Consider the following 12,801-nt stretch of genomic DNA (forward strand, 5'->3'; position numbering starts at 1 on the left):
CTTCTGCTTGAACTACTAGTCAGTCAGTATGGTTTTGAACCTGTTCAGGAGCTTGAAGTGATGAAATTCTGAAGACATGTATGCGAAGGTGAGCAGCAATCTGCATGCATACACCAGTGGAGTATCTCAGCAAATCAAACAAAGATATGACCTAAAAATAAACAAAAACAAATTCATGTTACAAAAATAAGCTTTGAAACCAGAAGGTCTACCCTATAGCTCTGCCCTCATGTTCATTTATTTTAAGAATATCTTTGTTTATCCCATCTATTGTTGGGTCAGTAGTTTTAAAAATGTATTTAAGTGATTAAATTTATACTCAGCTAACTTAAAAGCCATCTTAATTTACAAGTTTTTAACTTCAATTTGACTTTTTAAAACCATTATTGCAAATTAACCATGTATTTGTATTTCCACTGCTAACAAAGCTTTTGATCTGCATAAATGATTAAATTACTCTGCTAAATTCAGGTTAACATTTACATCAAAGCAAAAGCCTGAATTCATGGCATGAGTCTCCATGATTTTCTTTTGTCCTAAACTTCAGCCCCATGTATTGTAGAGAATAGCTACCACTGTATTGGGTGCCAAGAAAGGAGAAACAACTAGTTTAAATGATGGCATGGGAAAAGAGGGACTGAGTTTTCAACCTGCCCCTTATATAGGCCTCCATATGAAAATAAGTATTTAACACTGTTTCAGTGGATTTGTAAATTAAAGTTTAAAACAAATGCTTACCAATGCTATCCATAGAACAATATATTCATCAATAAAACTGTTGAAGTACTGGTCCAAAAATAGAAGACCTGGCCCAATAAATGCAGTATCTTGAAGATAAATCTCGCTTTTTGTCATGTGGGCCACCTACATAAAACAAGATTCAATATAGCTACAAAGCTTGACATTTGGCATCAATGAAAAATTTACTTTGAGAATATGAACTATTATGGTAACAAATATTTTAATTAAGGAACAGTACAAATAAATAATGCTCTTAAAAAGGACAGTCAACCTGTTCAATTGACTAATAAAAAAACTGGGGGTTTTAATAAGGACATTTTCTATTTAAAGTTACTTTAAGCTCTGCTACTATTTAGCAAGGTCTTTTGGGTGAGCCCAAGAGCACCACCACAAAATCTGCTTTTGGCTCACCCTGTCTCCTCTGCCTCTCTAATACATGCCTGCTTGCTGCTCAATTAGTTTCAGCATTGCTGTTACCCCTAGGACCCCTTTACACTAAAGAAGCATAAGTATACAAGTTTATCCCCTCACCACCCCTAACAAAGAAAGTGATGTCACCATGAGCTTCATGGTGACTAGACAACAAAACAGTGACACTGACTGATCATATATGTTACTGCTGTCAATGTGTTAGCTACAAAGACTTCCATTAAGTAGAAAAAGCTGCCTTTGGATCCAGTCCAGCTATGTAACAACTGCACATATAGCTCTTCCTCCCAAAGGTCTTCTCCCCTTCTGACTGGTAACTAGCTGTGTTTACAAGTTCTTGTACACCTTCAAAACAGTCTTACTGAGCCTTCTGGATCCAGTCCTTCCTTGTTACTCTGCTCTGTATACTCTGCTCTTGTGAAGTCTAAGCAGTGACTCTGTGCCAGGCTTGCTGTAAGCCAAGTAGTTGCTTCTCAACTCGAACCTAATACTTTGCTATTTAGCTATACAGAGAAGGTTTGTTAAGACACCTGGAATAGTCTGTACCCATACAAAAAGAGAGTCACAAGACAAAAGTCCTCCAATATTTATATCCAGAATAGTGCTAACGAGCTTGTTGATTTTATGGTTTCCTGTCTGGGTAAGGCAGACCTCGGTCTGGTGAGTCTTGCCCTCTTACGAATGAAAAAAAAATGTAGATAAACATAACATTGTACTTTCAGTTGTCTAGAAGAACTCTGTGCATGCCCTAGTCTAAAGATTAAAAAGTTAAGGCAGGAATGCCTTAACCACTGGGCTATAGGGTATTCTTGGACGGGTCTTGATGTCTCCTGTTGAAGCTGTTCCACTTTGTACAAAATATTTGACTATTTAATTAAATAGTCAGTGGCACATGGCCTTGAATTTGAGTCTCCTGCATCACAGGTTAGTGCCCTAACCAGTGGGTTATGAAATTGCACTCTCCCCCTCTTTGGCCCAGTGAATAATTTTATAAAAGTGAAACAGTTTCAACAAGAGAGACTGAGACATCCCCATAGCCCAGTAATTAAGGCACTCATCTGGGACATGGGAGAACCAAGTTCTGGATCAGGCAGAGTCATCACCACCTGCTCCTCAGGCTGTTTTGTGCAGGCCCCAATCCAGTTGCTATGCTCTAAGGAGGCCTCTGAGCACATCTCCTGGATTGGATCCCACAGAAGAGATAGTGGGTAAATACCTAGTTTGTGAACCCTGCTGGGGCACAGGTGAAAGTTAGATACTAAGCTGCACACTGCTGGCAGGACTGAGGTGGCGGCCTCCATTTCCCTCCAGTGGAAGTTAAGGCACCTAGGGAACTTTACCAGTGGGAAGTTGGGAGTTTAGGCACCTTGGGTTTTGAGGATTAAATTTTGAACGTGGCCACCTCAAGTGGCAGTTAGGTCCCCCTGGTGAACTCCAGCCAGTCTCTGACAGGCCCAGGTTAGTGTAGTAGTAGAGGTTCTGCAATAACCAACAGGGTATATTAGCAGAGTTGAGTGGGAGAGCTTACAAAATTCCTCACTTTCATAAGTACCAAATACACACATCCAACAACAAACAAGATTCCTTACCACCAATTTCTGGGTGATCTTAGCACTCACAAATCCAAATGTTAAGACATAGAGGCAAGGGTGCTTTTCAAACAGCTGAGTTGTAGATTTTTTATAGATCATTATTGCCAAAGTGATGACTAGTCCTATATGGAGGCCTGGTGAAAGAACACTAGTGCCCTGAAACACACAAAGCAGAAAATGTTTCTCATCATAACTTGAATCATACCATAAATTTTTAGGCCCAATTTTTAGGACTGCTGACCAACCACAACTTCCACTAAAAGCCAAATGAAGTCACATGTACTCAACATGTCTGGAAGAAAAAAAAATCAGGTGCTGAGATGCTGTGCAGCAGGGACACTTGCACTGACTTTTCTTTCCCATTATAGTTTATAAACTCAAACCTCATTGCAGTTTCTCTGACAATACAAGACCCCTAATCAAGGGTATACAGAAAACATGACTTGGATTACCACTGGAGTTGAGTTCTTATTAGCTGTCTCATTCATATATATATATAATGGCTTTACAGACAGCATTAAAGTATATCAAACAGTAGAATCAATGTATTAGATTGCTTAAATACTCAATCAGTAAGATGGTCAGATGTACTAACTTTTTTGTAATGTAAGAATTTACCATACGAACCAGACAACACAGTAACCCCCCTTTCTTCCCCACCCCAATATTAGAATACAGTTTAAATTCTAAAATAGCTTACTGCGATTGTAGATCCATTTTTGCCAACTCCACCACCAAAGATGACATGGAAATAGTTGGAACAGGAAAATAATGCTCCACCCACTATTCCAAGAACAGGGAAAGTCTTCAATTTTAGGTCTATCAAAGGGATCTTGCAAGAAAAATGTTTAAAAAAAAAAATTAAAGGACATCATTCCTTGGAAAAAGTTAAACTGCTGCTGAAGACTCTAAAAACAATTTGTATTGCTTCATTTTAACTATCCCTTTTCCTTGAAACTTATACTCAAATCAACAATTTCAGAGTACAGTCCTGCCCTTAAGACGGGTGGGGGGAGAATGTTTAAATCCTGGAGAAGTAGGAGGTTAAATTCTGCCCTTGAAATTCAGCTGTATTTGCACCACCATTAAAAAGCTCTTTTTATACTTTTGCTAACTATTTCAAATTTGATTCAACAGAAATCTGTGTCAGAGGAAAAAGGATAGTTCTTTCTAAATTCATTGGTCAGCACAATGGAGCACCACAGGAAATGTAAACTCCATCTGCCTGCTTTGTGATTATGTTACATAATATGCCATATGATGTATCTTTGCATTATGTATATTATCCAGATATAGATTTAACAAAATATTTACCTTTTATAGAGTCAAATGCAGTTTCAAGAAAACTTCCAAGGCAGCAAAGGGTTAAAAAAAGAGTAGCAATAAATTTTCTGAAACCATGGACTACATATTTTTGGAGACAGACTTGTTTTTTCTTTAACATTAAAATCTAAAGCAGAGACCCCTGCATCTCAAAACAATCCACCAATTAACACAAAAAGAATATATCGTCAATTAGCCAAGTTTGTGAAGTCTAAAGATCCCACTTATGGTTTGCATTTCAATCTTAATAGTTTCAGAAACAGAACAAAAGCTATTTGGGGAGAAGAAAACCAAACTGTTTAAGACAACATTTCCCTCTAAAAACTTGCCATTTCATAATTGCCAGATTGATGAATGAGTCAGATACAATAAAACATTACCAAAATAATCTAGACTGCAAAATTAACTTGATGTTGCAGGATATTAATATCTATTCCAATCAACTAGTACTGTGTATTATACAGATACAAACACCACCAGGAGCAGGAACTACAGTATACAGCAGGCTTCACTGAAATTGTTTCCAACTTTTAAAAATATTTGCATTCAATCCTATATGGTCCTATTCTACATGAAATATATGAGCTGTTCCCCCTTCCCTCAAATAGACTGGAAATTTTTTTAATATACTGATGCCAGAACACTGCTGGGTAGACATTTTAAAGTTACGGGGCCAAATCAGCTCTTACACCAGTGTAAATCCAGTGCAGCTCTATTAATTTTAACAGTTACTCCATATTTACATCAGCATAAAGCAAAATTTAGCCCATTGGATTTGTAGATTTCAATGGACAGTTTGTTTTACAATTGAGACAGTCTACTTTAAAAATTATAATTTTGAGCAGAAATTTATGGTATAGGAATAATTAAATATAAAAATTGGATGTAATAGAAACTATTACATATGAAAAATATAGACTGTGGATAAGATTCCTTTGAACTATAATCAAAATGTATTTTCCAGGCTTAAAGTTAATATATGGCAGATGGGGTCTTTTTCCTCTGTGTAGCTCTAAATTCATGCATAAGAAACCACACCATCACATCCAAGCGATACAGTACTGAACTACATGGAAACAAGCACCCTATAGTAAGTATATAAAGCAACTTTTGTATGTATTAAAATTGAAATAAAAAATAAGATTTAACAAATACAGCAAACTGAACACAGAAGATTTGAAAAGCAATTACTAAACATCAATACACCTGCACATGACAGCTTCAGATAAAACTGAGAAAGTCTGAATGCTTGATACACTTACCTTATAATCCCACATAGTAGTTCCACCAAATGCAGACATCAAGAAGAGGATTATTATGGCTATCTGAACTTCAGTTACATCAACCCTAGAAAGAAAAGAGGAAGCAGGCTTAGTTCATACATCTGTTTGTTGAGAGGAGGGAATGGGAATAAATGATTAGGTAATTAAAACGTATCCATTCAGGACATGCCATGTATATAAAATACATGATTTCTGTGACCACAAAATTCTACATACCAACTAAAGCAAAAACATACTTTGCTAAATACCTGTATATCGTTTATAGTTATGCACAGAAAACTCGGGAGGTTTTTTTTAGTACTGTATAGCTATTTAGGAAATTTTAACACGCTTACAAATCATTGTCATAAATATTAAGCAAAACGATAATTACAACAGTGAGCTTTTAAGAAAAAACAAACAATACTATCATCATCAGATCTCTCTATTTAACAGGGTTTTATTCATATTGCAGAGTGAGTCTTTATACCATCCAGGGGCTGTTTTATTCATTGACTATTCATTTATCAAACAGTGTGATTATCAAACATCAATATTCACTAAAATTAGACAGGTGTGCTGGTTATTTTTGCAGGCAAATGTACTTTGAGTATTGAATAAATGGCAGCCAAATATCGAACATCTGTTTGTCATGTGTATTTTGCTAGATATGAAATTGATGCATTGATTTTTCCATAACCTCCCTTTTTTAAAAAAAACAAAACCATTCCTCTAGTTTAAGACTATTTTTCCTTTTTCTAGTGAGAGGTTAATCAGTAGTGTAGCACCTACTAGTGGCTAAGATTCTTCATTTCCTTTTATGTGACCATTTCTGCTAGGAAGCCCTAGGAGGACTGCTGGATATGTATTACCAAAGAATTTGCAATAATTTGGTGACTAATCACATCCCAATATTCTCTGACTGGACATGTCCACTATATATGCATATAATCCCCTCTTTTATCACAATTTCTCCAACATTTATCCCTCATTCAAATCTATCATGTTTGTTAAGTACCATCTGACTCCTATAAAGTACCATTTTAAATTGTATCGTAAAGAAAATCTCTCTTACGAGACTGAGATTGAGTGTCCACTTTTCCAGAGGAAAGCCATTCCCCTGGGGTAATTCGTCTATCCAAATCCTTCTCCCACCACATCATATACAGACATCTCTGCAAAAAGCTTTCCTAACAAATTTATATCTTTTTTAATGTATTTATTTATTTATTGTTTCCAACCTTCCAAAAGCCATTACTTCTATTAAGTTAGTTTCTGTGTTAAAAAAAAACTGTTTACTAACCTTCCGCAACTGTTGTTCTTCGAGATGTATTGCTCATGTCCATTCCATGCTTGGTGTGTGTGCGTGCGCACCATGTGCACAGTTTCCGGAGATCTTTTCCCTTAGTGGTATCTGTAGGGCTGACCCTAGTGCCCCCTGGACCTCATGCACATGCGCTGGTACAAGGGGGATCACCTGCTCCGCACCCTCTTATTTCCTTCTTGCTGGTAACTCCGACAGAGGAGTAGGAGGGTGGGTCATGGAATGGACATGAGCAACACATCTTGAGGAAAAACAGTTATGAAAGGTTAGTAACCATTTTTTCTTCAAGTGCTTGCTCATGTCGATTCCATGCTAGGTGACAAACAATATCCCTGGAGATGGGCTCCGAGTTCATGGATGGGCTGATTGCAACACTGCTCTCCTGAAACTGGCATTGTCACAGGTCTGTTGGGTGATGGCATAGTGGCACATGAAGGTATGAACTCACACCCATGTAATGGCCCTGCTGATGTTCTGAACTGATAACTGTGCAAGGAATGCTGCTGCTGAAGCCTGGGCTCTTGTGGAAAGAGCCTTCACGATGGCCAGAGGCAGAACCTTCACCTGCTTGTAGCAAACTTGGATGTAGGCAGTTATCCGGGATGAGATTCTTTCGGACAACACTGATAGTCCTTTCTCCTGTCCGCCATAGCTACAAAAAGCTGCATAGACTTGTGGAAGGGCTTAGACCAGGGGACTCAAACACATGGCCCGCGAGGTTATTTTCTGTGGCCCGCGAGCTCCTCGTGGCCCCCCCCCCCGCCCTCCCCTAGCATTTACCTAGAGCAGCTCCGGCCCGATGCGCACCGGGGCAGGGCAGGCTCCTTGCCTGCCGGCCCTGCCGCCACGCCGCTCTGGAAAGTGGCCGGAATGTGGGGAAGGGAGGGCACATTGGTGTGTGTTGATGTTGCTTCAGGCACCGCCCCCAGCAGCTCCCATTGGCCGCGGTTCCCCGTTCCCGGCCAATGGGAGATGCTGGGGGCGGTGCCTGAAGCAACAGCAATACACACATCCCGGAGCAGCGCGGGAGCAAGGCAGGCAGGCAGGCAGCCTGCCCTGCCCCCGGTGTGCGCCGGGCCAGAGCCCGCCCCCCCCGAACCCCTCCTGCAGCCGAACCCCCTGCCCTGAGCCCCTTGCCGCACCCTGCACCCTGACCCCCTGCCACACCCCTCCTGCACCCCGATCCCCTGCCCTGACCCCCTGCCGCACCCCACACCCCTTCCCTGAGCTGCCTGCCACACCCTGCACTCCGACCTTCTGCCCTGAACCCCCTGCTGCACCCCAACCCACTGCCCTGAGCCCCCTGCCACACCCCTCCTGCATTCCAATCCCCTGCCCTGACTCCCTGCCACACCCCTTACCCCTCCTGCACCCCACACCCCAACCCACTGCCCTGAGCCCCCTGCAGCACCCCTCACCCTTGCCCTCACCCCCTGCAGCACCCCTCACCCCTCCTGTACCCCACACCCCAACTCCCTGCCCTGAGCCCCTGCCACACCCCACACCCCTCCTGCACCCCCTGGGGGCAGGAAGGGGGCGGAGTTGGGGTGGGGAGTTCGGGGAAGGGGTTGGAATGGGGGCAGGGAAGGGGTAGGAAGAGGCAGGTCAGGGGCGTGGCCTCATGGAAGGGGTGGAGTGGGGGCAGGGCCGAGGGCAGCCGGCGGGGGGAGGTGTCAGTAATGCGGCCCTCGGGCCAATGTACTAGTCCTCATGCGGCCCTCGTGGTCATTTGAGTTTAAGACCCCTAGCTTAGACCTTTTGATATAAAAGGCCATGGCCTGCCAAACATCTAATGTGTGTAGCCAACATTCTTCATTGGTGCTGTGAGGCTCTGGAAAGAAGACAGACAGAAAAACGTCGTGGTTGTTATGGACCTGCACCACCACCTTTGGGAGGAAGGCTGGGTGGGGGTGTAGTTGGACCTTGCTCTTGAAGAACACCGTAGGGGGGAAGTCCTACTGTCAGGGCTTTAATCTTGGAGACGCTTCTGGCAGTTATAATCGACACCAGGAAGGTGACCTTCCACCAGAGGAGCAGTAAGGAACAAGATGCCAACAGCTTGAAGGAGAGCCCCCATGAGCTTTGACAGGACCAGGTTTAAGTTCCATGGGGGAATCGGGTCACAAACCTGTGAGAAGAATCTTTCCAAACCTTTCAGGAACCTGATCATCATCTCGTGGAAGAAGACTGATCTGCCCTAGACTGGAGGATGGAAGGCTGAGATGGCTGCAAAGTGAACTTTGACCCATGGCAGAGCTACACCCTGATGCTTCAGGTGGAGCAAATAGTCCAAGATGGACTGCAGGGAAGATTCCATTCAGAGGCCTAACAAGTGAAATGTTTCCACTTAACCAAGTAGGTAGCCCGGGTGGAGGGTTTCCTGCTACCTAGCAAGACTTGCTGAACCTGATCTGAGCAGGTCTGCTTCTCAGGGTTCGGCCACGCTTAAGCCACTCTGTCAGGTATAGCGAGGGTCCAGTGAAGCAACTGGCCGCGGTCTTGCAAAATCAAGTCCAGACAGGGTAGGAGTTCTAGTGGAGTTGCTACCGAGAGGTCCAGAAGCATGCTGAACCAGTGCTGGCGTGGCCACGCCGGAGCTATCATGATAACCTTCGCCTTGTCCCTCTTGATCTTTAGGAGCACCTTGTGTACCAAGGGAATCAGTGGGAAAGTATGCAGCAGTCCATCTGCCCAGGAGACAGGAACGCGTCAGACAGGGAGCCGTTGCTGAGCCCGGACATCAAACAGAACCCAGTGGCATTTCCTGTTCTGTCTGGTGTCGACCACATTCACCTTGGGAGTCCCCCCCTTCTGGAAGATAATTCTGGCGACGTCGGGTGAAGAGACCACTTGTGGTGAGGTGATCCACCAACGCATTCCAGTCTACTGGGAGGTGTGCCACCTCGAGGCAAACAGTGTGGTTCACACTGGAGGGCTTCTTGACACAGGTCTGAGCGAGCTCCCCCTTGTCTGTGGACGTAAAATATCGAGGCTCCATTGTCCGTCAAGACCTGCATAACCTTGCTGAGAGCTGGGGAAGAATCACCTGGCAGGCCAAGTGCATCACCCTGAGTTCCCTGACATTTATGTGCAGGGAGAGTTCTTCTGAGACCAGAGACCCTGGGTTCCAAGTCTACTGAGGTGGGCTTTCCACCCCAGGTTTGATGCGTGCGAAACCAAGATTACTGTCTGGGACGGGGCAGCGAAGGGCATCCCTTTCGTCATTCATCTCTGCCCACCAAATCAGAGAAGCTAAGACAGTTGGTGGAATCATGAAAACTGAGTCCAAGTTGTGTTTGCCTGGGAGTAGACTGACGCCAGCCACGTGTACTACACCACATAGGTACATGCTGCCATGTGACCTAACAGTTTGAGGCACCCCCAGGTGGTCATAAGTGGGTGATTTTTGACACGGGCGATAAGATCTGACAGTTTGGAACCAGGCCTCCGGCAGGTAGGCCTTGGCCCGAGTGGAGTCAAGCACTGCCCCTATGAACTCTTTTCTGTGCACCGGGACTAGTGTCGATTTCTGTTAGTTTATTAACAGGCCCAGTGTCCAACAAGTGGCCCATACTATGCCAATGCTGGGCTGAACCTGAGCCTACAAGTGGCCTTTGATCAGCCAATTGTCAAGGTACAGGTTGATTTGTACACCTTGACATCTCAGGCAGGCTGCAACCACCACCATATGCTTTGTTAAAATCCATGAGGCTGAAGGAAGCGCAGTGAACTGGTAGTGGCATTGGCCCACCACGAACCAGAGGAATCTCCTGTGTCTGTGGAAGGTGGAAATAAGTGTCCTTTAAATCGAGGGCAGTGTACCAATCTCCTGGATCCAGGGAGGGAATGATTGAGGTTCTGCATGGTCTCCCTGGCCTCCATTTCTTGAGATATTTGTTGAGGTGACAGGTCCAGAATGGGCCACAGGGCCCCTTTACCTTTGCAGATTAGGAAATATTGGGAGTAAAATCCCTTGCCTCTCAAACCTTAAGGAATTTCCTCTATGGCCCCCACATGTAGGAGGGCTTGCACCTCCTAGATGAGAAGTTGCTTGTGAGAAGCGTCCGTGAAGAGGCATGGGGTTGGGGAGTGGGAGGGAGGGATGAAAACTCAGGGTGTACTCAACTGTGTCAGTCCTGAGCACCCAACGGTCCGATGTTATGCAGGATCACACAGTGCAGAAGGGCGATAGACTGTCTAAAACCAAAAAGGGGAATGGATTCTGAATCAAATCTAGCATGCCATCCTCAGGTGTACCCTCAAAAGGCCTGTCGACCCACTGGGGTATCTACTGAGGCTGAGGTAGAAAGTAGGGGCTGACAGCTCTTATAGCCCTTCCCTCTTAAAGGATTCCTGTCTGGGAGGCCCCATAAATCTGGGAGGCTGTTGAGGCCTGAAATGCTTCCTGGAGGCCAGGAGCTTGTCCAGACCTAGAGAGTGGAGCATGGCTCTCGAGTCTTTGAGGCAGTGCAGTTGTGGAGTCCGTCTGCTCGGAGATCAGAGAGGTACCCTCAAAGGGGAGGTCCTGGACTAACTACTGCACTTTGTGCGAAAGGCCTGGTGACTGGAGCCACAAACAGCGCCTCATGGTGACCTCAGATGCCATCGTTCTGACTGCAGAGTCAGCCACATCCAGAGCTGCGTGGAGGGAGGCCCTAGCCAAAGTCTTGCCTTCCTCCAGGATGGCCATGAACTCCTGCAGCAGGATGTCCTTGAACTTGGCCATTGAGTCCCACAGGTTAAAATCGTACTTCCCCAGCAGTGTGTCTAATCAGCAGATACAGAGCTGGAGGTTGCCCGTGGAATAAACCGTTCTTCCGATCAGATATAGTGTCTTAGCCTCTTTATTCTTTGGGGGGTGGTGATGGACTGACCTTGTCTGTCCCTCTCGTTCACAGCTAACACCACCAGGGACCTTGGGGGGGGGGGGGGAATGGAGGGGGAGGATGTGAATACATGTACTCAAACCCATTGGCTGGTATGTAGTACTACTTTTCCGCTCTTTTTGAGGTGGGGGACAGAGAGGAAGGGGTCTGTCAGAGCCCTGACTGGTCCCAACACCACCTCATTGACTTGGAGGGCCACTCTGGAGGAAGCTGCTGTGGCCAGGATATCAATCAGGCTGTGCATGGACTCATTTAGCTCCTTTACTTCCAGCCCCAACTTTGTGGTGACTCATTACAGGAGCTCCTGAGAGGCCCTGAAATCATCTGACAGGAATGGATTAGAACGGCCTGCTACTGCCTCATCTGGGGACGAAGAGGCGGCGGCTAACGCCATAGGCGGGGCTGGTCCTTCCTTCTCCATCTGTACCACCTCCACTGTGGCCATTTCAGTGACCTTGGTGCTGGAGTCAGGGTCCGGTGCCAGTCAGGACAACGCAGTGGCTCGTCTTTTGGACATGACGGAGTCTGACTGCTGGGAAGGGGGCCCCTGAGCCAGGGGAAACCCGCACGGATTCCAATACTGCCACTGAATGGGCCAATGACCTGGTGGCCAAGCACTGGCTGCAGGGCCAGTACTGAAGTCTGGTGCATAAGTCAGGTACCAGCACAGGTGCTGACTTTGTCCTTTCCCAGGGGGTGCTCAACGCCTGCTCCACCCCAGGCCCCGCCCCCACTCCACCTCTTCCCTGCCCCTTCCTGCCTCCACCCCATTCCGCCCCCTCCCACGAGCACACCCTGCCCATACTCCTCCACCTACCCCCCCCCCCAGCACCCTCTGCATGTCGCAGCGAGTGGGAGGCTCTGGGAGGAGCTGATAGGGGGGCTGCACCCGGAGCACATACGGAGTCCGCACCTATGGGTACCAGTACTACTTTGGTGGGTGAGGGATCCCATCTCAGACTCTGAAGAGGATTCATCTGTCAGAGACCATGGAGGACCTGTACCCGGTTCTGCCTCCAGGCAGTGCTGGGGGATCGGTGACTGACATCAGGTCAGGGACAGTTGCCGCGGGGCCATGGAGGGCTTTCTTCTGGAAGGCACCACTACGGCTGGTGTTGCAAAGGAGCTCTCCGCCCCTTATACCCTTCAGTCAAAAGGTAGCCCTGGCTGGCACAGGATCTTGGGGGGTGGGCGGTATTGGGAGGGACATCAAGTCCTTTGCAGCCTGGAAAGTCTCCGGAGTT

General features: G+C 45.8%; 1 protein-coding gene across 1 annotated transcript in view; it reads right to left on the bottom strand.

Moving 5' to 3' along the window:
• CHPT1 (choline phosphotransferase 1) overlaps positions 1–12,801 on the bottom strand; it is a 37,877-nt gene that overhangs the window by 4,411 nt on the left and 20,665 nt on the right. Inside the window, exons 4-8 of the mRNA XM_065401477.1 lie at positions 5,348–5,432; positions 3,463–3,594; positions 2,760–2,918; positions 739–864; positions 41–151 (exon numbers count right to left, since the gene is read on the bottom strand). Coding sequence (XP_065257549.1) covers positions 41–151; positions 739–864; positions 2,760–2,918; positions 3,463–3,594; positions 5,348–5,432 — 613 coding nt within the window. The remainder of the gene's footprint in view (positions 1–40; positions 152–738; positions 865–2,759; positions 2,919–3,462; positions 3,595–5,347; positions 5,433–12,801) is intronic.

The sequence above is a fragment of the Emys orbicularis genome, chromosome 1, assembly GCF_028017835.1.
Source record: "Emys orbicularis isolate rEmyOrb1 chromosome 1, rEmyOrb1.hap1, whole genome shotgun sequence".
Lineage (NCBI taxonomy): Eukaryota > Metazoa > Chordata > Testudines > Emydidae > Emys > Emys orbicularis.